This window comes from Drosophila innubila, chromosome X, assembly GCF_004354385.1.
Source record: "Drosophila innubila isolate TH190305 chromosome X, UK_Dinn_1.0, whole genome shotgun sequence".
NCBI classification, from domain to species: domain Eukaryota; kingdom Metazoa; phylum Arthropoda; class Insecta; order Diptera; family Drosophilidae; genus Drosophila; species Drosophila innubila.
Window position 1 is genome coordinate 17389998 of NC_047626.1, and position 27305 is coordinate 17417302.

Genomic DNA, 27305 nt, shown 5'->3' on the forward strand with positions numbered 1-27305 from the left:
ATCGAAATCAATATCTAGTAGAATCTAGGGAAAATATTTTTTTTTTAAATTTAATAAAATTTAAATGCAGAATGAATTAAAATGCCAAATAATGATTAAATGACATTCCACTTGAAAATCGGTTCAGTTTTGATCAAGTTATGACAGTTTGAAGTTGGTCAGACTGCGGATTTAGTCACTTTACAAGTCCAAATTTTTGTTCAATTTCACATGATTTTTTACAAAAAAATGAAAGGTCTCAGAATCAAGTTTAAAGTGTTGTTTTATACTAATTACGATATAAGGAGTTGATTAAAAGTGAAAACTTGAGATTTAAAATTTTGAATTTTCGAAATTTCAAAGGGGACCTTAGCATCGAAATCAATATCTGGTAGAATCTAAAGGAAAATATTTTTTTTTTAAATTTAATAAAATTTAAATGCAGAATGAATTAAAATGCCAAATAATGATTAAAATGACATTCCGCTTAAAATCGGTTCAGTTTTGATCAAGTTATGACAGTTTGAAGTTGGTCAGACTGCGGATTTAGCCACTTTACAAGTCCAAATTTTGTTCAATTTCACATGATTTTTTACAAAAAATGAAAGGTCTCAGAATCAAGTTTAAAGTGTTGTTTTATACTAATTACGATATAAGGAGTTGATTAAAAGTGAAAACTTGAGATTTAAAATTTTGAATTTTCGAAATTTCAAAGGGGACCCTTAGCATCGAAATCAATATCTAGTAGAATCTAGGGAAAATATTTTTTTTTTAAATTTAATAAAATTTAAATGCAGAATGAATTAAAATGCCAAATAATGATTAAAATGACATTCCGCTTGAAAATCGGTTCAGTTTTGATCAAGTTATGACAGTTTGAAGTTGGTCAGACTGCGGATTTAGCCACTTTACAAGTCAAATTTTTGTTCAATTTCACATGATTTTTTACAAAAAAATGAAAGGTCTCAGAATCAAGTTTAAAGAGTTGATTTATACTAATTACGATATAAGGAGTTGATTAAAAGTGAAAACTTGAGATTTAAAATTTTGAATTTTCGAAATTTCAAAGGGGACCCTTAGCATCGAAATCAATATCTAGTAGAATCTAGGGAAAATATTTTTTTTTTAAATTTAATAAAATTTAAATGCAGAATGAATTAAAATGCCAAATAATGATTAAAATGACATTCCGCTTGAAAATCGGTTCAGTTTTGATCAAGTTATGACAGTTTTAAGTAGGTAAGACTGCGGATTAAGCCACTTTACAAGTCCAAATTTTTGTTCATTTTGACATGATTTTTTACAAAAAAATTAAAGGTCTCAGAATCAAGTTTTAAGTGTTGTTTTATACTAATTATAAGAAGTAGATTAAAAGTGAAAACTTGAGATTTAAAATTTTGAATTTTCGAAATTTCAAAGGGGGGACCCTTAGCATCGAAATCAATATCTAGTAGAATCTAAAGGAAAATATTTTTTTTTTAAATTTAATAAAATTTAAATGCAGAATGAATTAAAATGCCAAATAATGATTAAAATGACATTCCGCTTAAAATCGGTTCAGTTTTGATCAAGTTATGACAGTTTGAAGTTGGTCAGACTGCGGATTTAGTCACTTTACAAGTCCAAATTTTGTTCAATTTCACATGATTTTTACAAAAAAATGAAAGGTCTCAGAATCAAGTTTAAAGTGTTGTTTTATACTAATTACGATATAAGGAGTTGATTAAAAGTGAAAACTTGAGATTTAAAATTTTGAATTTTCGAAATTTCAAAGGGGACCCTTAGCATCGAAATCAATATCTAGTAGAATCTAGGAAAATATTTTTTTTTAAATTTAATAAAATTTAAATGCAGAATGAATTAAAATGCCAAATAATGATTAAAATGACATTCCGCTTAAAATCGGTTCAGTTTTGATCAAGTTATGACAGTTTGAAGTTGGTCAGACTGCGGATTTAGCCACTTTACAAGTCCAAATTTTGTTCAATTTCACATGATTTTTTACAAAAAAATGAAAGGTCTCAGAATCAAGTTTAAAGTGTTGTTTTATACTAATTACGATATAAGGAGTTGATTAAAAGTGAAAACTTGAGATTTAAAATTTTGAATTTTCGAAATTTCAAAGGGGGGACCCTTAGCATCGAAATCAATATCTGGTAGAATCTAAAGGAAAATATTTTTTTTTTTAAATTTAATAAAAATTTAAATGCAGAATGGATCAAAATGCTAAATAATGATTAAAATGACATTCCGCTTAAGAATCGGTTCAGTTTTGATCAAGTTATGACAGTTTGAAGTTGGTCAGACTGCGGATTTAGTCACTTTACAAGTCCAAATTTTTGTTCAATTTCACATGATTTTTTACAAAAAAATGAAAGGTCTCAGAATCAAGTTTAAAGTGTTGTTTTATACTAATTACGATATAAGGAGTTGATTAAAAGTGAAAACTTGAGATTTAAAATTTTGAATTTTCGAAATTTCAAAGGGGGGACCCTTAGCATCGAAATCAATATCTAGTAGAATCTAGGGAAAATATTTTTTTTTAAATTTAATAAAATTTAAATAATGATTAAAATTGACATCCTTGAAAATCGGTTCAGTTTTGATCAAGTTATGACAGTTTGAAGTTGGTCAGACTGCGGATTAGTCACTTAACAAGTCCAAATTTTGTTCAATTTCACATGATTTTTTAAAAAAATGAAAGGTCTCAGAATCAAGTTTAAAGTGTTGTTTTATACTAATTACGATATAAGGAGTTGATTAAAAGTGAAAACTTGAGATTTAAAATTTTGAATTTTCGAAATTTCAAAGGGGGGACCCTTAGCATCGAAATCAATATCTAGTAGAATCTAGGGGAAAATATTTTTTTTTTTACATTTAATAAAACTTAAATGCAGAATGAGTTAAAATGCCAAATAATGATTAAATTGACATTCCACTTGAAAATCGGTTCAGTTTAGATCAAGTTATGACAGTTTGAAGTTGGTCAGACTGCGGATTTAGTCACTTTACAAGTCCAAATTTTTGTTCAATTTCACATGATTTTTTACAAAAAAATGAAAGGTCTCAGAATCAAGTTTAAAGTGTTGTTTTATACTAATTACGATATAAGGAGTTGATTAAAAGTGAAAACTTGAGATTTAAAATTTTGAATTTTCGAAATTTCAAAGGGGGGACCCTTAGCATCAAAATCGAGCCTTGGTCGAAAATAATAAAATTTTCTAAATGAACAAAATTTGAATACAGAATGAATTTAGAGTCCAAATCTTGATTGAAACGACTTTCCACTTGAAAATCGGTTCAGATTTGATCAAGTTATGACAGTTGGAGGTTGGACAACTCTTTGATTTAGCAACTTAACCACAACCGTACCGGTACAAACGTTTTTGTATTCGGTTCTTGACATAGAATTTTCATTCGGTTACGTTTCCGTTCCGCTACTAAAAATGAAACGGTTAGTTTCGGTTAACGGTTCCGTTACCGGTACCGGTTCCGATGTTATCCCTGAAATATATATTTTTTTTCAATATCCATCTCTAAATGTGGCTGTTAGCCAAGGCGTGGCATTATCAGCTTTTGCCATTTAAAAAAAATATACAAATGCATCTCAGAGATACAACTACAAATTTATTCAGGAATTCCGTTGCGAGTAACCGTTATTCGTAAACCTTTTGCAGATCAACAGCCAGAACATTTGTCATTTCTCTTACATATACATAAATATATATCACTTTAAGAAGGGCTGTGTGGGAGGGTGAGGGGAGGGTCTGTCGGCACTCAACTTACGCATTGAGTGCTGTCGAGTAGTTCGTGAATCGTTTGGACTGTTTATGTGAATAACAACAACAACATTTCGATTGCGTTTTGCGTTTTGCGCGTCTCGAAATTCAAAATCAAAATGCGCCGCAAATACTCGTATATTTTGTAGCATGCAACAAGCTAAGTTGAGTTGAGTTGAGTTGTGCTGCGTTGACTTGAGCACGGCATGCGGCGTATCTATGAGATACTTTATGCGGTATCTGCATTGCGCTCGTAAATTCATTTAATTCTCGCTACGCTTGTCGTTTGTCATGCAAGTCAGTCAGTCAGTCAGTCAATCAGTCAGTCAGTCTAGTCAGTCAGTCAGTCAGTCAAGTCAATATTGTTGTCGCTGCTGGGCCTTCACATTTGCATAAGGCCAAGACAACTTGAAATACTTCAAAATGCTAATGCACGACTATGAGATGCTCTGGAATCTATATAGTACACAGAAAAAAAAAAGTCCGACGTTCTTTGATAAAATGAATCCAATGCGGAGTTAGAATTACAATTTCTCACTTGGTTTCCAGAAAATTTTTTAATTTCTAGGTATTATAAAATTTTTTTGGGTTAGTTCAAGTATTTAAGGATTCTTAGAACTTTTTAATGTTGAGTCGTTGACATTTTATCCGCATTTTTTTTTCTAAATTTAACACGTGATAAAATCAAGAACTTTAAGCTTGAATTTTAGAATGACTTTTATATAATTATGTAAAACCATAGAAGAATATTTTTGTATTTTTCCTCCATGGTTACTTTTCTACTTAAGCAGCTTACTTATCTCTATTGTCCATTCTTACACTGTTATTGTTGTCTGCATTTTCTCTGACTTTAATTCAAATTGTTTAATACATATGAACTTTAATTTTGTAATAAATTTGAAAATATTAATTAAACAAATCGAAATAACTGTGGATGGTGCTATACCCGTTACGCTGCCCTTTACAGGGTATGCTGAGTGCACTCAATGGATTGCAATTCAAGTGTTGCAGATACACGTGCCAAACATTTGTCACAATCTGTTGTTGTTGCTGCTTATGGATAAGCAATTAATTGCATGTCTTAACAACTTGTAAGTGGTTGTTCCTGTTCTTGTTGTTGTTGTTGTTGTTGATGTTGTTGGCTGTTTGCTGTCAAAAATATATGGCTAAGAAGCTGAAGTGCAATTCAATACAAGTATCAGCTGCAGTTGCAGTTGCAGTTGCGCCTTTGGCATTGTCATTGAAACATTGAATCATTGAAACATTGCATCATTGAATCTTCGGTTCAATCTGTGCCTTTGGTGTGAGTCAAGGTGAAGTCGTGCCAATCGTTTGATCACTATTCGATATGTATTCGATTTATCGAATCTATGCAACAATTGGCCAGCGCCCAGTTTGCCTCTTTCCCCCATTCGCTTTCCCTTTTCCTACCCCAATTCCAATTCCATTTTCATTTCCACTTCTCACTCGTTTCATGGCTGCATAAATTTGCATGTGAAATATGACAGATAAAGTAAAGTATCTTGTATCTTGTAGATTGCAGCCTGCTGTAGCTGCTGTTGTAGCTGTTGTAGCTGTTGACTTGTTTATGATCTCGCTGCTTGGCTGCTTGGCTGCAACTTTAAGCCCGATGACTGCAACAAAATGAACTTGTCAACTGTTGAATGAAGTCACGTATTTAATCAGCTAAACATTATATGAGCCTGTCTGCAAAATGGCTGAATTCTAGAATGGCAAATCGAAAATGGAAACGCAAAACGAAAAATGATACAACAAGCAACAAGCAACAACAACAACAACAACAACAAAGTTGGCCCATACTCGCTGAGGTGGTAAGGGGGATAAGGGGCATGAGGGTGAAGTTCGGGTTGATTCTTCTACATTTTGCACAAAATCAAATCTCATTGCGAATAAAATAGCAAAAAAAAAAAAAGAAAAGCCAAGAAAAGAAAAGAAATTTTATATATGTATTTAGAAACTTCTTATTATCAACCATGCCCCTCCTCCTTCCACTCCCCTCTCCCCTCACCCCTCTCCACTCTCACACAGCAACCATTTACATTTTGCACGCGTTTCGCAGCAAGCAAATTACGTGCCTCGACATTGGACGCCCGCCCATATAATGGGCATGTGGGCGTGGTCCATGCCCAATGGCATTTTGACATTTTTGTTAATGGGCCAAGCATCAAATTACACACACACACACACGGACAGAGACAACTCTCTCTTATCTCAGTCTCTCTCACTTGCATTGAGTTTCAGCCACAGATACAGATACAAATACAACTACATCTACAGCTGCAGATATTGTTACTCAACTTGCCGCCGGCCTGCTAAAGGGTTGCCTCTCCACATGTTGCACTTTAATTTCGTGGCACAATGAAGCTCACCTCGCCTCGCCTCGACTCGGCTGGCCCTGAAATGTGGAGTTTGATGTCACACAACAAATATAACACACACACACACACACCCGCACACACCACGTACAATAAACAGCAAACAAAATACAACAAGAGCACAAACAACAAACAATGCCAAAGACTCTGTTAACGGTTTTTGGCAGACGACTAGTTGCAACTTACTTGGCTGCACGGTCACCATGGGCATAATTGACGTTTTTAGTGACATAAAAACATTATTTATAGCTTCCTACACAAAAATCTGTAAAATAATTAAGTTTTTATACCCATGCTAAAGGTATTAGAAATCTGCCACAAAATGTGTAACGCATTAACAGATGTGGCAGATCCTATAAAGTATATATTTTCTTGAGCAGGACGACGATATAGCCATGGTTGTCAGTCTTTGAGTTTATAAACTATTTGGAGAAACTTGGTACAGATGGTTTTTATTTACTGCAGCCAGAACATATCAGTCAAAACGAATCACTATATCACATAGCTTGCATACACAAAAAAATTCCATTATCATGAATTTTTGTTAAGTATTTATTCAAGATATAATGCTTAAATTCATTGATGCATGATCCTGTAGAATCAATCGTTTTAAATCGTATAAAATTTTGTTTTTTCTTAAGATATTTCGATCAATCTAACAGAATATGCATTTGGTATTGTCTTAAATATTCTGACTAAATTTGGTTTAAATCTGACCACTGTATCATATAGCTGCCATAGGAACGATCGGGTAAAAATCAACATTTGGTATGAAAAACTTTGTTGTATCTTAAGATATTTCAAGCAATCTTATAGAATGAGTATTTGTTATTGTCTTAAATCGGATTACTATATCCCATATAGATCAATCAGTTGAATTTTGAATACAGAAATCTGTAAGCTTATCAAATTTTGAAGGCAGCCTTGCTTATAAGGTCATAAAATGTCTGCTTTTGACCAGGGTGAGCTGTTAGAGTCACCGTTACATACAGTAGTCACAGTCACAGTCACAGTTACAGTCACCGCTTTGTGTGTGTCCAGTCACAGGCGAATGCGAATGCGAATGCGAATGTTAAGAACAACAATGACAACAAAGCGTCAAAGCTGCCTGTAAACTGTAAATAGAAATGCACTTTACAGTTGCCCACTTTTAATTGTACTCTGTCACACACACACACACACACACACACACACACACACACGCACACACACACACATGCACTTGCACATAGAGTACAAACACTTGAACATGGCTTACATCAGCGCATGAGCATTCTACTCATACACAGGCGAATACTCGCATCATTTATTTATATAGCAGATCTCATTTCAGTTCTGATTTCATTTCATTTAATTTTCTCCTTCTTCTTCATGCACTTCATCCTCATCTTTGCTTGTGCTTTTGCGGATTCTTCAGGAAGTACTCGACGCAGGCAAGCAGAAAACTCAAGTTTTGCTATTGTGTTTAGCTTAAGAATTTCAAGCTGTTTGTATACAAGTATGTGTGTGTACGGGTGTATGTGTGTATGTGTATGTGTATGTGTGTGGCCTGTGGGCGGTGGTGGGCAGTTGCATTGTATTAAAAATAAACATTTCAAAGGCAGAACAACAACAACATTGAGCAGCCACAATATGTTATGAAAATAATAAACACAAATTATGAAGTCATTCGAGATGCGCAGATTAGAAACCAGAGAATTGTCCAACAAGTCCAAGTCGATGTCCAAGTGTTCCGTATTACAGTGCCCCATATAAATCAGCGTACATGTCGCAAATGACTGACCAACAAATGCCCTGTAAACCACTTGCAATTTTCACCAACGATCTTTAGTATGGGAAAATTCATGTGACAAATTTCAAAACAGTTGTTAACTCAACTGGGTCGGTTTACAGGGTATATTATATAAATGTGGTTATCTTAGGCATTTGTCGGTTTTTTGTTTTTTACCCGTTTGTTTGTTGTTAATGCTGCAGTTGAGTCAGATAAGGTTACATAGATGCAAATGCAGATACTGAGCAAAAGATACAGATACAGACACATATACAGAGTTAAGCGGTAGCACACACGCCATTAAATGAAGTCAAGGATGACATTGTCGTAAATACATTTATCTACGCACACACACACACACACAGATACATGAACTGTTCTTTTTAATTTCTATGCACCTTTGTCTTATGCCTTGTATCTTTCCTGTGTATCAAATGAATCTCTCACTCTCTCACTCACTCACTCTCTTTCTCCCTCTCTCTCATGCTCTATCTGCTGTCTCTAAAACTTGCGCTGACCGTGACCAAAGGCCTAGAAAGTGAGAAGTACATAGAGAAGCCAATACAATAGAAAATTGACTAAGCATTGAGATAACTTCTGACTAACAAAATTGCCTTGAATTCATGAGTAAAAAAAAACAAAAGATTAAGAATCAGGAAATATCAACATGTCCATGAGTAAACACACATTGCCATCACTCGTCTCTGATAAAAATCAAAGTGCATTTTGCTGCATATATGTACATATATAGTACGTACAGATCTTATCTGCAAAATATCAGATTGCAGTTCGCAGATCTTAGATAATGCTCACCTCATATCTTTACTTCTATGTATTGAATTTTAATAATAAAGTCTGACCTCGTTCTCATATCGTTTACTTCCGATTTCTCATGTTTTACAGGCTAGAAAAGTAAATCTTTTCAAATTTGCAATATTAATATATAATGTTTGGAAATCACTTTTTTTTCTCTAATTCTTATGCGTTTGAGTGGCTTTTGAGATAAACTGAGATACGCAGACATTTTTGCTTGATTTTAGTATGTTTTGTGTTGTGCAAAAACTTAAAAGTGTCTGAGCAGTAACATCTTAAAAAACATTTTTGGAAAAACTTCAGAAAAAAAAAGAAACAAAAATAGTATTTTGCTGGTTTTTTCTGTGTGTCCTACAATTAATTTTATTTATTTAGTTATTTATTTAACGTCGACTGGGAGCAGTCGAAAAAAGATCAATAAATATTATATTAGAATATATGATATAAAATAAATAATTAGAATAGGTTAAAAATAATTTTAAATTAAAACAAAATGAGTGTGGGGGTATTCGAAAATATTTGAAAATTGAAATGAATGAAAAAATTAGAAAGAAACCAATCAGATTAAAAAAATACTAGTGTTCGTTTTGAGAAAGATTCTTCATATATATAATATTTAAATAATTTGATCTTAGTAAATGTATCACGAAAAAGGCATTTCTACATTATTTTGTATGCATATTAACAGAATTTACATTAGTCGACAAAGTCAAGTGCAAATGCGACTGGAGAAACAGAAAGAGAGATTCTCCATAAGCTCAACTGAGTGCAAAGTGTATGTGTGTGTGTGTGTGTGTGTATGTGTTGTTGTTGTTGTGACCCGTTTGTTTCTCTTATTTCTAAATTAAGATGTTTGTGTAAATTAATTGGTCGCTGGCATCATTATTACAAAAGCGACAAACAATTAGCCTAGATTTGCTCACGACAATGAAGCGATGCGATAAGATGCCAAGACAGAGATAGATGGTCTTTATCTCTATTTCTATCACTATTCCTGTCCCTGTCCCTTTTCCTTGTCCATTTTTCGTGTATGTGTGGCGCCAAATGGCATGTGGCAAGTGGCAAGTGGCAAGTTGCAAGTGGCAATCTGTGCAACATCGTCATCGTCATTCGTGCAGCTGCAATTGTTGTCACATCGCATGCAATTGAGCAGCAATTAAATGTGGATGCCATTCACTGATTGAAATGAATTGGCAATGTGTGTGTGTGAGTGTGTGTGTTTGTGCACACACACAACCACTTAAAAACCACTGAATTGTTGTTGTTAGTTTCTCGAAACTCGATCGTTTTGATCGAGTCGTTTTAGATGCAAATGGATCGTTGGCCAACTTACCCGCATAGCCAGTCCAGCCACGCCCCTCTGCGCCTTGCCACACACTGACGGCGACGCTGAGCAGCACCCAAAGCAGCCACGTGGCTGCCAGGGGCTGCATTAGCCTAGCCATGCCTTCCCTGGTTACTCTGGATGCGCTCCTTGCAACTGTGGCAGTGGCTGTGGCAGTGGCAGTGGCAGTAACTGTAGTTGCAGCAGCAGCAGCGACAGCGACGCTTTCTTCTGGCAATCGCAGCTGGAAGAGATTGCAGCCTATATATTTAGAGCTTGGACGCGTTGGTGGCAGCAGCGGCAGCTCTTGGAGTGGCAATACAAATGCTAAACAAATGTGGCCCCAAAAACTTGAACCCACCCGTGGTGCAACATAAACCTCACAGCAGGATAACTTAGTGTCGGAGTCGGAGTTGGAGTCTGGAGACTGACCGGACAGTGGAGACGCTTCCGGGGCAAAGTCAACGCATTAACACCCAACAACAGCAGCAGCAGCAGCATCCAAACAGGACAACACATTCACACAAAAAGGATACTTTCACAAGCATTTCCGTTACAAATGAAAGCAATGAACAGCCCCCCCCCCACCCCACTCCACTCCACTCCACATTGGACACTTCCGCCTTTGTCTATGCGGGTGAAAAGTGAATAAAGCAGCACACAAAGAACAGCAACAAAACAAGCGACAAAACAACACACAGCCACAAAGTGAGACAGTGAAACATTAAATGTTGTTTAATTTTAAATAACGCAAAATTTTTATATTTCTCAGCAACAACAAACACAATGGAAAGAAAGGCAAACAAATTCATGCCTCGCTCTCAGCCATTTCAGGACTCATCAGGATTCAATTGTTCAATTGTTGTCGACACGCTCATCAAAATGTTCATTCTCAGTATCAAATTTTGCATTCTTGTGATCAATTTTTGGGGATGAAAAAGTTGACGTAAAATGCGAGTCGTCAAAAAAATTGCAATGTTAAGTATTTAAAATTGCGAAATTTGTTTAAATTTCCAATTTAGCTGAGTTGATTTCAGTTAGTTTAACATATGTTAAATAAAGAAATAAAACATTTCTTAATGAAACAAGTGAAAAGTGAAATAATGAGAATCAAAAAATATTCTAGAATTGTTATAGAATAGAAAAAAGTAGGAGAAACATTTCCGTATTTTTATATAATTACTAAAACCAATGGAAAATATTTCGGGCAATCTATCTAAGACAATAACAGTTTTAAAAATTGCATTACTGACTTTTAGCTTGACAACAAAAGGTTGTTTTTTTCAATATCTTGCAAAATTTTTTGTGAAGTTTAAAATGTATTATCTAGAAAATAAAAACTTTAAAAAGTTTGAACAATTTTGCTAGAAATTCAACTAAAATGCAGCTTCATAATTGAGAGATTTATTTCTATTTGCCAGAAATTAACATCAAAACAATTATGGGTTGAAATTTTTAAAAAATTTTCAACTATAATGAAATAAATATGTATCAACAGATACGTACACACTTATGTGTATGTATTTCCTTCAAATAATTTTTAGATATAATGTGTTCTGTTTCTTCGAGACTTTAATAAGTGTATCTTTAAATGAAACTATCAAAACTATTTGAGCATTAATGTTAATTAACTTTCAGAATGACGTCAATAAGTGCTGAAAAACAGTTCTGCCTTTTTTATTTTTTGTTAATATATTCAAATTTTATATGAATTTTTGCTTTTTGCAAATTTCTTGAAATTTTGAAAAACAGATCGGATCAACTTCTTGTAAAGCCTCTAGAAATGTGCCATAATTATGGCAAATTACGTGTGTTTCGCTCTCTCGCTCTATCTCTCTCTCTCTCTTCGTCACACTGTGTTTGAAGCTGTCTCTTTTTGGCGCTGTTGTGTCGACAATTTGTGCAAATTTCGCACAAATTTCGCGCATAAATTACAACAAATTGTGCAAGTATTATATGGCACACAAATTCCGATTTCATGTGGCGCTGTAATGAACTTGAACTTGAAATTGGGCTGCCCCTCAGCCCGACGAATTCATCAGTCCCCTGGCCCCTTTCCCCCTTGTAGACCCATCAATAGGGGCCATGTGTGGGCCATATTTGACCGACCGACAGACTGAAAAACCGACAGACCGAACATCTGTGAGAAATCGAAATCGAGTGTGCGAAATGTGAATAACGTCGACTCGATTGCTCGAATATATTCATGTTCGAATGCTTTGAATGCTTTGAATGAATGCTGTGTGACGTGAAAGGTTTTTCTTGTTGTTGTTGTTGTTGGTGTTTTTGTTGTGTGGTATCCGTATCTGTGAGATACGCGTAAAAGCTTTGTAGTTTATGCGGCGTTTGGCAAAAAGCCTGCATTTTAAAAATTATTAAATGCGATACAACAAAAAGTAGTTGCTGCTGTTGTTGCTGTTGTTGTTGTCTATGTTTCAATTAAGTTAACATTAAAGGAATGCTTTTAGTTTGTTCGGCTGTAAGTGGCCGCCAAGCAGCAGCAGCAGCAGCAACAACAACAACAGCAGCAACAACAACAGTAGCTGCCACAAGTCTTGTGTTACCCAACATGTTACGCATAATAATTGGCGAATTGCAACACAATGGAGCCTGCCACAGAGGCAGCAACAGGAGCTGCACACACGCCATTTTTTTTCTCTCCTCGTTTTTTTTTTTTTTTTTTTGGCCACTAATGAGTTGAAGCTGATATTTTGTTGTTTGTTGTTGTTGCTATTCAAAATGCAAGCTCTTTCAGGCCGTTTTCGCGCCTGGTTTGTGGCAAGTTGTTAATGATGCGCCGCATGCTGCATGTTGCATGCTGCTTATGTGCGTTATGTATATTAACAACTCTTCATTAAAACTCATCTAAGCGTTCTTTAAGTTCGCTCTTCTTTTTGTGCTTTTAGAAAAGTCATTAAAATTAATGATGCATATTATTCAAGTATATATATATATATTTTTTTTTTTTTCTTGCAGTCTCAAAACAGCTCCTACTTGCTCCACTTTCCTCCTGCGCTCTTGCCTCTCCGCTTGTGCTCAATAATGCCCAATAAACGTTGTGCATTCCATGGCATAATGCCTGGGAAATCCAAAGTAAAAAAGAACAAGATATACGTAAATATGAAAAATGCAGCGTTGACACTTGCAAAATGATCCTCAAACTGTAACTGAATGTCACAATCAAAATTCAAATTCATATTCAAATTTAGATTCAACTTCAGGCTGCATTAAATGCAAACGCTGCAAAAATAATGAGTCAAATTTTAGAGGCAGCTGCTGAGAGGAATTTCAGTTTGAGGAATTTCAAAATTGGTTTCTGAATTGAAATCTTCCATGGGAATAACGACGACGAAAATAGCTTTTGACTCGGCCATATTTGGACTTGTTATTTATAATTTTAGTCACCCCCAAAATCAGAGACGAAGAGAGAAATGAAAGCAAAGTGCCGAGCAAAGGTGTCTTTCAATTTGTCAGTCAGCAGCACAAACAAACATGTGGCAACATCGATTGTTGTTGCTGCTGCTATTTCTAAATGTATCTTGCAGATAAATACAAGAGCTACAAGATACAAGATACAACATACAAGCTGCGATCAGTGACAGAAACGTTTAACGTTTTCCTTTTGCCAACTGATTTATTTCGATTTATTCGCTGGCTCAGCGGCTTTTTGGCTTTTGGCTGACTCTTTGATTAAGATTTACTGCCGACAACAACAATAACAGCAACAATAACAGCAACAAGAATTCAGTAGAGCACAAAACAATGCGTCTCATTTGGCATTATTTATAACTGATAGCACATTTTTACATATTTTTACTCGCACTCGCAATCTAGCAAATATAACATCAGCCTGTTCCATTAAATGCTCTCAATAAGTGAATAAGTTCTGGAGGTTTTCAAAAGAATGCAAAATCTGTATTTTTCAGAGGATTAGAAAATCTAAGCAACATTAAAAGAATTTGTAGTTCTCAGCAGCTTACAACGATTTCTGTATGTATTCATACATATATGGAACTAAAACAACTATGATATAGTATGCAATAAAAATCTTTGTCAATAACTAACATTACTCAAGAATTAACTAAAATAAATAATGCATTAAATAAATTATTAAGACTTTAGTTTTCTTAAGCTGAGAAAGAATTAACCTGTATCATTTATTTTTTACCATCTTCGATTTTATTGACTAATTACAACCTTAACTTCATCACTAGTAAATATACATCACGACTTTCTATATACTATAAACACTTTCAAAGGCTGATATTCACAATGTTTTCACTTGACTTCAGTTTTGAAGAATTTGTTTATTGCAATAAACATCCATTCTAAATTCTGTAAATAACAGAAGTTTGAAAATTATTCTTGCACAAACTTAGCCCGGAATTGCAATGTTTTTCGAAACTATCGAATCTTTAATTTCAATAACTAACGACTTACTTTAGAGATTATACCATTCTGTGTTACTTTTTTTTCACACATAATGCAATTTAGAAGTAACGCCATTATTAGTCATAAATAGCCCCACTAAGAAGTTTATAGTTAAGAGGATTTTCGTATTTTTAAGATCGTGATAGATCAAATTTACGAAAACGGAAGCAAAATAAACTAAATCCTTCAGTGAATAGTAAATATTTAATCGAGAAGTGAAAGACTCAAATACATAAATACACAAATCTCATAGCATTGTTAGATACTTTAGAGAAACGCGCTCATTTTATGGTCATCAAAGTAAACTGAAAGATGTTTTGATAAGCGAAATTAGCCAGATAATTGACACTTGGTAACAAGCCAAAATAAAAGTGGAGCAATGCACATGGATTGAATTTATAGAATTATTAAAGGAATGGTTTATCAGCTCAAAAGTTGCGCTATTTAAATTCAACATTTTTAATTATATTATTTGCAGCTACAAAATTTGTCAGTAAATACACATAGAAATTTGAAGAAGCGGTTCAAATCAGGATAACCACTATCTGAATGCACAATTTTCAGAACTACACATTTAGAATTCACTGCACTTAAGGATATTACAAAAGTGATCAGATTAACGACATTAGGAACCAGGGAACTCGAAATTGAAAATACCAACGATTTGGGGCAACACTCCAAAAGCTACGCTGCTGCAATATGCTCTTTAGTTATTTTATATTTTTAGTTTTTTTAACACATTTATAAAAAATTGGTATTTTTTTTCATTTGGTTCTTTGATATTTTTTTTTTTTTTTTTTGTACACAATTCTTTTGTTTGGCTTACTTAAAAAACAAGAAAAAAAGAGTTTTGGTTTTTTGTGATTTTCGAATATGTTGAATTTGAAATAAATTGTAATGTTAGGTCGAGTGCTTGTTCATTGAGTGGTTGCACACGCGCCACAGTTGAAGTCACAGTTACAATTAGAATAACAGTGACAGTCGCAGTCACAGTCACAGTCACAGTGGCAGTTGTAATTTGCAGTTGGCAGTCGTTGTGGCTGCAGAACGTAACGCACACGCAAACGCTTCAAGTTGAACTGACGCGGCAGTAAAGCAACCAGCGCCGGCATCGACTCGCCCAGCGCCCAAAGCGCCAAACGGCGAACGGCAAAGCGGCCTAAGCGCGCGCCCAGCGTTGAGGAGGCGCCGAACGACCCAACGACAGCAACGACAGCGACACGAAGCAACCGAAGCATTGACGAACTGAACGAAGGCGCACGACAACGATAACAAATCGACTCGGCAACAACTGTAAGCTTCAGCTGTTGGCGCTGCTCGTTCGGCTGCCCAAACACGAAGTCGTTGGCGAAGGTGTGTGTGCGGGTGTGTGTGTGTGTGTGTGGGTGTATTCTTGTGTGGTTGCGACTGCCAGCAATGCTTCAGCGGACACAGCCAACCAGCTCGCATTTAGCATTGCTTTGAAACAATGCTGCCAAAGGGCTCACACAGCAACATGTTGCTGACGTCACGCGGCAACATGTTGCTCACATTAATTGTATGTTGCGCCTGCGCCAGTCGTTTGAAATGCATTCCGTAGCATAAGTAGCTAATTGTTAACGTTTAATTAGATTTACAGCATACACTACACTACACACACACGCACACACACACACACACACTGGCACACACATAAAGCACAAGAACAGCAACGGAAGTTGGGCGCTTATCACATTTTTCTATGCGCAAAACTCATCAGACATGCATAACTCCCTGGTTGCTGCCGCTTAAGGCGGACAGCAGCAGAAGAAGGAAGAGATGATGGAGAGAGAGAGGAGTAGAAGGAAGTGGGGGATGCGGTGCAGTGCTTACATTGTTTGCAGTTATGATTTTTATGATTTTTAACAACAGTCGTTGCCACTGATTGTTGCTGTTGCCAATGTTGCCACTGCTGTCTCTGTCTTGTTGTTGTCTTGCACTAGTTGCCTTAATTTTTGCGCCCTTTTTTTGTTTTTGGGTTTTGGCTTGAAGTGTGAAAAGAAAAGCGCTGGCTGGCAAATTCAATTTGCATATGTGGCCCACCAGCAACTGTGTGTGTGTGTGTGTGTGTGGGTGTATCTATCTAAGTGTGTGTGTGTGTGTGTGTAGCCATTTAACGTAGCGAAGCTGCTAATTGACTGTTGCTGCTTTTGCTTTTGTGGCTGAAGAGTCATTGAGTGGTACAAGAGAGTGGGATTGAGAGTGGCAGTGGGAAGGGGGAGAGAGTTTGGTCCGTTTGTGGGCCAAAAGTGCAAGTGGCAAACGCAACAAGAATCGATGCTAAATAATTTCATAGAAAATATTTAATCAACAGACAAGTAAAATGCAACCGCAGCAACCTCAAAACAACAAACAATCTAAACAAAAAAGCTGAAAATTGAGTAACCCCACACTTTTATAAAAATAAGGGCAACTTTTTGAATACCAAATTACACATGCATGTATCTTTATCTGTGTCTGAGTGTGTGTGTGTGGTGTTTTTTGTGGCTGTCTATGTGTGTGTTTACATAATAATTAAAATTTAGCGGCGCTGCAGCAGCAACAACAGCAACAACAACAACAGCAGCAGCATCCAAATGACGCACTTACGAAATAGCCACAACAACAACAACAACATGAGCAACAACAACAATAAGTGCGGCAAAAAGTTTTAAATTTCACAACAATTAACGCGCCACAATAAAATGTTTGCAACTTCAGAGCTTGTCAAGAAACCCCAAAATTTCCCGACCTTAAAAGTATTGAAGATCTTTCACAGTTCTGCGGGTACTTAGCCACACACATACATACATATGTGTGTATGTACATAAATGCATTGAAGTGTGTGTGTGTGAGTGTGTGTGTGCACATAGCACTTTAAGTTTCAATTTCAATTAGATTAATTATTTCGATAAACTGAACTTTATTTATTTTACCATAATATTGACAAATTTATTACAACAATTTTCAATCAATCTGGCAACGTTTGTGTTTTGAAATTCCTATTTCATTTAATTTCTTCATTAAATAATTTATACACTAAGAAAAAAAACCAAGATTTCCGTACTTAAACAGACGATATTCAAGTACAAATGATCTCAAAAGTTGTCTAAGTTCGAAATTCCTGAAGTTGAGAACAATAATCTTATTTCAAGTTCGGTTTTCGCAAGTATGGAAATCTTAAAGTTAGATTTTTCGGAGATACTTTAGGTACGTTTTGGGTTTAATTCAAGTCTGTAAGAATTGAAAACATACTACTTTAAGTACACAAAAATCTTGAACTAAATCTAAAATGCACTGGATTCTAGTACAAAACATTGTCATAATTAATTAATTTTAATCGTAAAACATACACTAGTATGTGTACTAAAATGAAGCAAAATACCCAAATGAAGTACTAATAAATAATGGTGTATTTTGATGATTTTGATCCAAGCATAACGTCATCTTTGCGTTGCTAGAACCAGCTGAGAATTCTAAGGTGGAACAATGAAAAAGAACTATCCCAAAATTTACTTGTTTTTAGTACGAAACGTTCTTATTTTTAACTTCCTTTCAATCTTGAAAGAAACTGTTTTAAGTACAAAAAAATCTTAAACTAGTCAAGTACAAATAACTCATTTGTTAATATATTTGCCATGGTCTTATATATTCTGACTAAGTTTGGTTAAGATCGGACTACAATTTCGGACAGCTGCCATAGGAAATTTAAAATCGATTCATGCTTAATTCAAGATTTTTAGTACACAGCAATCTTAAAATTTTAAGAACCAAACGGTATAAATTTAAGTACGGTCGTACCTAATTTTAGGATAGCATATTTTTCTGAGTGTAATATCAAAAATATATTCTTCACAATCCAATTTATAATACCTAAAAAAGGATTTAAATGCATACGAATATACGTATGGTATATGAGGTAGGATAAAAATCATAGTTGAGTATATTTTCTGTTCACACTTTCACATTTCAGTGGAATTATTTCAAATGTGGAGAGATTATCTTAATTTAATTTGCAACTGGAAGGCATATTTTCCCAATAATTCGGAATTTAGAGCCACAAAAAAATAACAAATATTTTGATTTACTATTTTGATCACAGTAGTTCTAGACTAAACAAATCTTAATGACTTTATAAAGTTTATTTTAAGCGTTTGCAAAAGAAGAAAGAATTGGAAACAATGCAACTATATTGATATGTTATCAATTTTGTAGTAAAGCTGGTTGATGTTAATCGTAGAATAGTTGAATTATTATCCGTGTCAAAGAATGCTGATCCACTTTTTGGTGGGTTTACCTCGTCTATATTTACAAACACAAACAACGCGCTCTCCGGGCATCACCTCCTCCGGACCCGCCTCATCCGCACAGCAAGTCAAGTGTCGAAAATTCATTAAATTTACAAGGACACAACTTTGGACAGCGCTCTCTTTGTGCGTGAGTGTGAGTGTGAGTGCGAGTGTGAGTGCGAGTGTGTATGCGAGCTTTTTTGTGACCTCTGACATTGCATTTAATCTCGTTGACAGCACTTAGCACGCCCCCGAGTAGTAAAAGCGGCAACGCCTGGCTAAAATGAAAGCTCACTTCAACCAGAGACACTTGCCACTTGCTAAAGGGGGAGAGGGAGGGGGAGGGGGTTGCTATGCTCTGTGCGGGGTGGGGTTAGGTGGGTGAAAGTAGCGTCGACTACAAGCGGATTATTTAAGTTTATAATACGCTTAGGGGTAATTTTAATCTGTTGCAAATTGTTTTTGTTGCTGCGACGCAACGTCAGTATCCAAAAAGCAAAACAAAACAGAAAAAAAAACAAATACAAACAAATACAACTGCACCACACCACACCACCGCCAGCTCCGAATAAAATTACCATCTATAAAACATCTTTTTGCAGTGCCTCAGTGGTTGCTCTGCTTGCGTTGTTTTTGTGGCATATGCGTGCTCACATTTGTGGCATACGAGTGCTTCATACATAGACACACACATATTGCGAATGTAACGGAACGGAGGAAACTGCGGTTGTGATTTGTTTTTTTTTTTTTTTTTGGTGAGAATTTGAATTTGAATTTGGCTTCGGCTGTGCAACTCCATGGGTCGTTTCATTAGGCGAAAGCGCACAGCATTTTCAGTGGGCGGTTCCGTTGCCGTTTGGGGAACGATTGTAATTTCACTTTTTAGAATAGGATTTGGTTCGCTTTTCCTTTCTCTCCCTCTCCCTCTCCCTCTCCCTCTATCTCATTTGAGTTTTTGTTATGTAATTTACGCGGCGAGCACTTGGAGGAGGGTCAGGGTATAAAGCGGCATTGGGGAGTATGCGAAACTCGGATATTTTTTATAAGCAATTTGATCTCTTTTGTCGGAGCTGGGAATAGTGAGAACGATGGCAACTTGGAACAATGGAATTGAAAGCAAGCATTGCGAGCATTTGAATATGTTTCCAAACTTGGCGAAATTGAAAACTGATACCAGTTAAAGTATAATATTGCAACAGTTTCCATACTGTGTCTGTTCTGATTTGAGACTGTTTCGCCGATAAAGCTTTGTAAATTGTCTGAATTTTTCAACGGAACAATGGAATTTACGAACATAAATTGTTTCATTCCAACATTTCGTTGCTGTATCGCTTTTCAAACTATTTCATTCCGAAATTCCATTGCTAAAAATGCCCCCAGTAAACATTTCGTAGAGGTATTTCAATGAATTCATTAAAATGCAAGAATTTATGTTTAATTTCGCATAATTTCAAGTGGAGCGGCACGTTCCGAATATTAAATGTTGCAAATTGCATTACATTATGCAATTGATCGATGCTCGTAATTAAAAAAAAAAAAGGAAAAATGACCCAAAATATGTTTATTTCTCTGAATTGAGAATATATGAAATACCTTAACAGAGAATAAGTAATTTGCAATTACAATAACCTGATTCGAAAATTCTGTTTAAAATATTCATATACATTATTTTCTTAAAAACGGGACATGAGCCGTGCCAAATGAGATCAGCGATCACCGCTGACATCATACGAAACACAAGACCAACAAAAAAAATTCGAAATTAAATAGAAATACAAATAGCAAAATGGAAAATTATTATAATTCAATGAAATGAAAGGAAACACGAAAAAAAAAGAAAGAACTTTTTTTTGTTTGCAGATTAAAGGCAAGTTGTAATTAAAATGAATGAAATGAGAAAGAATAAAATATGTTAACTTACCCTGTGGCTGCTCTGGTTCGCGATCTGATTCATTACCCGGTTGGGGTTGGGGTTCGGGTTGAGCTTTAGGTTCAGGCTCTGAACCTGGTTGTGGTTGTGGTTGAGGTTGTCCTAAAGATTCATCTATATACCCATTTGTTGGCGGCCGCATATCGCCATCATCCTTATCGGGACAACCAGCCTCGTCGGTCTCATCTTCGCACTGAGTTTGGCCATCGCAACGCAATTCAAGTGGCAAACAGCGATCGTCGCATTTGAATTCTTCATCAGTGCAAACTAAATAAGTTCAAAAAGCGCAACGTAAAACGCAAAGAATACAAAGAGAAACAAACAAAAATGATAAAAACAAAATAAACATAGTCTTTATAAAGTAGCTGGTGAAGCAAAGTTACAAAATGATGAGTAATGAACGATGAAAGTTTTGAACTGATCTCAATTAGCGAATATTTAATTGAATATGATCTGATCTGATCTCAGGTTGGACTAAGCTACTTTTTGATACGAGTAGATCAATTTAATTTTTGTTTTTTCGCACGGGTTTTATGGAAAATGTGATCGATCGATTTCTGCATTGATTTTGATCATTACCCAACGATCTTGGGCAATCCTCCTCATCTTCGCCATTGGGACAGTCGCTTTTGCCATCGCACTTCATCTCATCACAGACTCGTGTGTTGCTTCTGTGGCAATAGAATGTGGCATCACCGCGACATTCCGGTTCTGGATCTCCGGAGCCATCTTCTTCAACGGGTTCTGTCGGTTCAGGTTCAGGTTCAGGGTTGTTACCATCTAAGTTGTGTTCAAGTGTATTGTGTGTGTGTTGGGAGAGTGTGTGGAAGTGTGCGGGGAAGTCAACAAAAAAATTAGAATTCCTTGTAAATAATAATGGGGTAAAGGAACAAACACAGAAACACAGTACAAGGGAAAGACACGTACAAACGAATACAACACAAAAAGAACAAAATTGTACAGGAGAAACATAAATAACATACATACATATATAGACTAATGAGCTTACGAACATGAGTGTGAGTATATGTATGTGTATGTATGTGTATTGAGAGGAAATATCATCACAGGGTGATCACGATCACAACAAAAATGAAGAAGGAGACGGAACGCAGTCTACGGAAGACAGCGTACAGCTCCGAGAGAGAGGGAGAGAGAGAGAGACAATGAGAGACATACGAAAAGCTTTGCTAATGTGTGAGCGAGTGAGACAGCAAATGAGAGAGAGTGTCTGAGATCGATAAAGCGAGGGAAAGAGAGAGAGAGAGAGAGAAAGGGAGTACTAGAACTTCTGCAGAGTAACATTCAGTGTTAATTATAATGGTATGTGTACAGCTGTGAATGTGTGTGTAGGTATGTATATGTGTGCGTGTGTGTGTGTGTGTGGGGGTTAGTGTTGAGAACCGTTATACCCGAGCCCAAGGCCCATACACGTGGTATTCCCATAGCAGTTGACAAAATTTCCCCGAAACAAGAAGTTGACATCCCGCAAACAATCGAAAATAATCGGAAATAATCGGAAACAAACCCGTCTTCGGCGGCAACCGCTGGCACACCTGGGACTCGCCCTCCCCTGTACAGTAGACACCATTGGGTTTCACGTTGGTGTACGTGGTAAATAGCCGATAACGACGATCGCACATTTCAGCTTCCTCATCGGAACCATCCTCGCAGTCGTGCCTCCTATTGCAAATATTGTTGCAGGGTATTCTCGTGATGGTACCTTCGCACTGGAAATAGTCATCTTCCGTGAGGCATTGAAGTGGTTTTGGTTCCAATTTATTCGAGTTGGTGTTTAGAGTTTCAATATTGCCATTGCGACGATCACACATTTCCACATTCTCATCGGAAGCGTCTTGGCAGTCGCTTTGTTGATTGCAAATTAAGTAGCAGGGAATACTTCCGGGATAACCTGAATTACACTGGAACTCTTCGTCCTCCGTCAGGCATTGATCATCGGTCTTAAGTTCCGTTTCGGGTGAACCTAACTCTTCCCTCGTTGTTGGAGCTTGAGTTGGGATTGACGTCTGATTGCGATAACGGCACATGAGCGGATTCTCATCGGAACCATCATCACAATCCGAACGTCCATTGCAAATATTAGAGCACGGCGTGCTCAACTTATCACCGCTATAACACTCGAAGTCATCCTCGTCTGACTCACAATATGAGTTCTTTTGCATGCGCTTCTCGCACATATCGGGATTCTCATCGGAGGCATCTTCGCAATCATCATCCCCATTGCAAATCATTTCGCAAAATATCTTGAAGGGGCTGCCACTGACGCACTCAAAGACGTCGTTGGGTGAGTTGCATAGATTCTCATTAGCATCAGCATCAGGATCAGCATTAGCATCAGCATTGGTATCGGTATCGCCAGCCTCTTCCTCCTCATTGATGTCGTCAGAGGATTGAGCGGGACGGGCTGCATATGGATTGGGATACGGATTTTGGCGGCTCCTACACATTTCCTCATCCTCATCGGAGCCATCGTAGCAGTCCGGTGTTCCATCACATGTGCTGGAGCACAATATCTCGAGATTTTCACTATAGCATATAAATGCATCGATACCGGATTCCTTTGAAATGCTGCACCCGTTATCTGTATGCATGTGTGATTTAAAGGATACAGAAGCTTGCGTGTGTGTGTGTGTGTGTGGTTGTGTGTTGGGGGTTGTGTGTTTGTGATAGTATGTGCAAAAGTGGATAGTGAATAGTTTACAGTGTTATGCGCTATTTAATTGAATTGCTTACAGCCTCTAGTATTTGGGCTGAAGAGCTTAAAGCTTTTATAATTTACAGTCGAAAGCTTACAGAACAACAATTGCGTTGTCCAACACCAATAACCAAATGCGGTCAGTATCTTAAGACTTTGGAAATGGATATGTGCAAATGATATGGATTGGTTCGAGAGACTTACCCAGTATTTGACGGAAACTGAAATCTTTGTCAAGCACGGCACTTTGGTTGCCAATGACCCTAAATTTCTGCAACTGTAGTCTCAACTTATCCTCAAAGTCGACAACGTTCGCTGGTAATTCCAGGTTGACAATCACATAGCTATGGAAATCATCGTCCGTTGGCCTGGCATTGAGAGTGAAGAAAGAAGAATGGATTAGCATGAGACGACTCTAATTTTATACCCGTTACTTAAAAATAAGTAAAAGGGTATATTGTGTTCGTTGGAATGCATGTAACAGGGAGAAGGAGGCATCTCCGACTCCATAAAGTATATAAATTCTTGATCAGCATCAACATAGCCATGTGTGTCTGTCCGTCTGTCTGTCTGTCTGTCTGTCTGTCTGTCTGTCTGTCTGTCTGTCTGTCTGTCTGTATGAACAAAAGGATCTCAGAGACTGAAAGAGATAGAGTAACCAAATTTGGCACACAGTTTTCTATATACCCCACGCATATCAAGTTTGTTTCAAATTTAAGCCACCCAAAGTTTTTTGTTATCTATTAATATTATCTATAATCTCACTTAACCGCAGCCAAATCGGACAAATAGAACGGGAGTAATAGCTAACCAAAGTTATTATGTTAATACAATCACCTAAAAGTATGCAGCATTTTTTTTAGGTAGTAATTTCTTTTAAGAATTTTTACATATATTGAAATAAGTAACGGGTATACTATGGTCGGGATCTCGACTATAGCCTATCCCACTTGTTTTATTAATCGACTTACCCGACTTGCAGCAGTGTGCTGTGTACAACATCATCGTCATCGATCTCGTATTTCTCCCCGAAGAGTTTTTGCAATCCCAATTCAATTTCCTTGTTCAAATTAATGAACTGTTTGCTCTGTTTGTCAGCAAACTCATCTACATATGGCTCATGGACGGTGAATCGTGTGCGATCTACAAAATAGCAATTGCAATTGCAGCTCCAAATGATTCATTCCATTGCGATTAATCGATTTCACAATACTCACACAACGCGGTGTCCACCTCAACAACTCCGGAACCATCTTCGGCCTCATAATCGTCAGATCCGCGATTCTGGGGCAATGCACGATGTTGTCGCTTTGTCAACCGCTTCTTTGTGGCAGGCTTCTTGGCTCGCTTCTGTCTGTGGAGATGCACATCGTTGCTGCCGAAGAAGCGGGACAGCTCTCGACGCACGCGATTGACTCCAGTTTTCCACAAGCTCTCCTCGGGGATTTCTTCGATCAGGGGCACTTGGGATTTTTGGATTAGTGGTGACTCATCCTCCGGGGCAAAGAACAACTTGTCACTGTCATCCAGACTTGAGATTTTCTGCAAAAATACAAATACAATTTTCATTTAGAATTCAATTTTATTTTTTTATCACAATTTATAAGTTTACACAAAAATATAAGTTCTTCAAAATTGCCTTTCAAACAACAGTTATTGTCGTACATAAAGAATTAACATATCAAAATGTCACGTTCAAATTTATATTATGTTTCCTGCTGTCACTGCTCAGACACTTATCTATTTTTCCATAACACAAAACCTAAACAGATAACTCTAAGAGTTGCATTATGAATTAATTCCAAATAGTTCCGCTAGAGGTCGCCACGTAGCGTTCATAGCTTGCAAGGCTTGTATGTTTTCGTTAGTGACTGAGAATTAAATTCTAAGACGTTGTCATAGTCGAAAAACTCTTCATATGTCAACAATATAACTGCACTTGAAATATCTTTCTCTCTTTCTCACTATATCTCTACCTCTCTGTCTTCAAACTGTTTAAATTTATATATGCTTTGATGATCATATATGGTCATACATTTTAACCAGAAAATACGTTTAGTTTTTATCAATTTTTTTCTTTCAAAAATCATTTCAAGTAAAAGTCGAAGCCAAAAAGCTTTAAATAGGTTCTGTTCTTTGCTAAGTTGGCGGCTGCACAGTTTTACAAGCACTGAGCACATCGCTTAGCAGAGTCCGCTGTTAATGTTAACAGTAATCAAAAGCTCGCCGCTCTAACGGTTGCTTTCGTTTACAGTGTGTTGAGTTTGCATTGTCACCACTCGAACTGTTTATGTTGCTATTCAGTTTTATTTGTTATCAGTGAAAACATATCAATAATGCGATTTAAGCTCAACTAAACCAAACAAAAAAAAGGGAAAAGAAAAATTAAATTCTGACTTTTTATAGTCTGTCAGAGAGTATTTTCATTTTGCCAGAATCTCATCTAGAAAAAGAAATTCCATGCCACAGGAATAGTCAGTCAAAAATCAACCTTTAGTCTGAAAAAAGTCAATATCGTGTATTTCTTTGTAGATATCTCAATTAGTTTCACAGAATACGTGTACACATTTGATGTCTTAAATAATCTGACCATTTGGTATAAGTCTTATTTAAATATGTTAAGCAAGTTTCGCTGAAATCGTAATATTATATCAAATAGCGGGCATAGAAACAATTAGAAGAAAATTGAATACACGGCAATTGATATTTTCATAACAATATGTGGCGTTTTGAAATGATTTAGAATGTTACAGTTTTCAATGTAAATACAATTTCGAAAAGTTTCTTTGTTTGCTGTTGATCAATTTATTGCTGTCTTTATAGAGCAGGCAACAACAAGTTGCCGCCTGCATTGAATCGGACAGCTATTTTTAATTGAGAATTGATTTCAAGTGTCAATTTTTTTATGACCATTTACTTAACGTATTGATTTTTATATTTAAGTTTTTTGATTTCTGCCTTGGCTACTCCCATCCCCATCTTCGATATTCCATTCCCAGTCTCAGTTCCCTACTCAAGTGTGCTACGTCATATTTCAATCGTTGTTGTTGTATGATAAGTGCCAATGTCCAACCAACATACATACATATGTATGTATGTATGTATGTATTTTTGTATGTTTGTTGTACTCGACTCGAACATGCAACATGTGCACCATCATCATTAAATTGAACAAACCTAAATATCTCATCTTATCTGTCTGACAGTACTACGAGTAAATAAAGTTCCTTTTGAGATATTTTTTAAATTTCTTAGCAGAAAATTCTACGTAACAGGTATAAGGAGAAGTCTTCGACGCAGTAAAACATATATATTCTTGATCAGCAGCAACAACTTAGTCGATATAGTCATATATATAGTCCGTCTGATCCCACAGACTATGAGAGCTAGAGACACCAAACTTTTTTTGTAGGCTTCTATAAATTTTAAAGAATTTTACCACTCAACTTGCTGACACGTTAATCGAGAGAAATCGAAGATTAAAAGCAATCTATCTTAATTGTAATGAGTTCTGAAATCATTGCGATCGTATTATAATTTCTAGTTTTTTATTGAAGAAGAGACTTTATTTAAATCATTATTTTTTTAAATTACTTTTTAAATATTTCAGTGCATTATAGTGAAGTTCGACTGTATTTCAGCTCAATAGGTTCAACCGTATCTATTATTTAAGATATTGCCACTCTTTCCCTTCTCACCCTCTCTCTATCACACTCTCTCTCTCTCTTTCTCCCGCTGTCTGCCTGCCTGAGAATTTATGAAATGTGGGCCAAATGTGCATTGTACTGACTGCACCACCCGGGCACACGCCGTGCACCACTTGCCGCCCATTGATAAACGGCGATAAGGTTTCTCGATAAAGCTGGCCATGTCGAACAGG

The 27305-nt window shown here is 36.3% G+C and overlaps 1 protein-coding gene across 1 annotated transcript in view; it reads right to left on the reverse strand.

Moving 5' to 3' along the window:
• Nucleotides 1-27305, reverse strand: part of LOC117782969 (basement membrane-specific heparan sulfate proteoglycan core protein) — a 109055-nt gene that overhangs the window by 53246 nt on the left and 28504 nt on the right. The window contains exons 3-8 of the mRNA XM_034620092.1: nt 24643-24967; nt 24397-24568; nt 23630-23793; nt 22238-23311; nt 21289-21489; nt 20701-20976 (exon numbers count right to left, since the gene is read on the reverse strand). Of these exons, the coding sequence (XP_034475983.1) occupies nt 20701-20976; nt 21289-21489; nt 22238-23311; nt 23630-23793; nt 24397-24568; nt 24643-24967 (2212 nt within the window). The remainder of the gene's footprint in view (nt 1-20700; nt 20977-21288; nt 21490-22237; nt 23312-23629; nt 23794-24396; nt 24569-24642; nt 24968-27305) is intronic.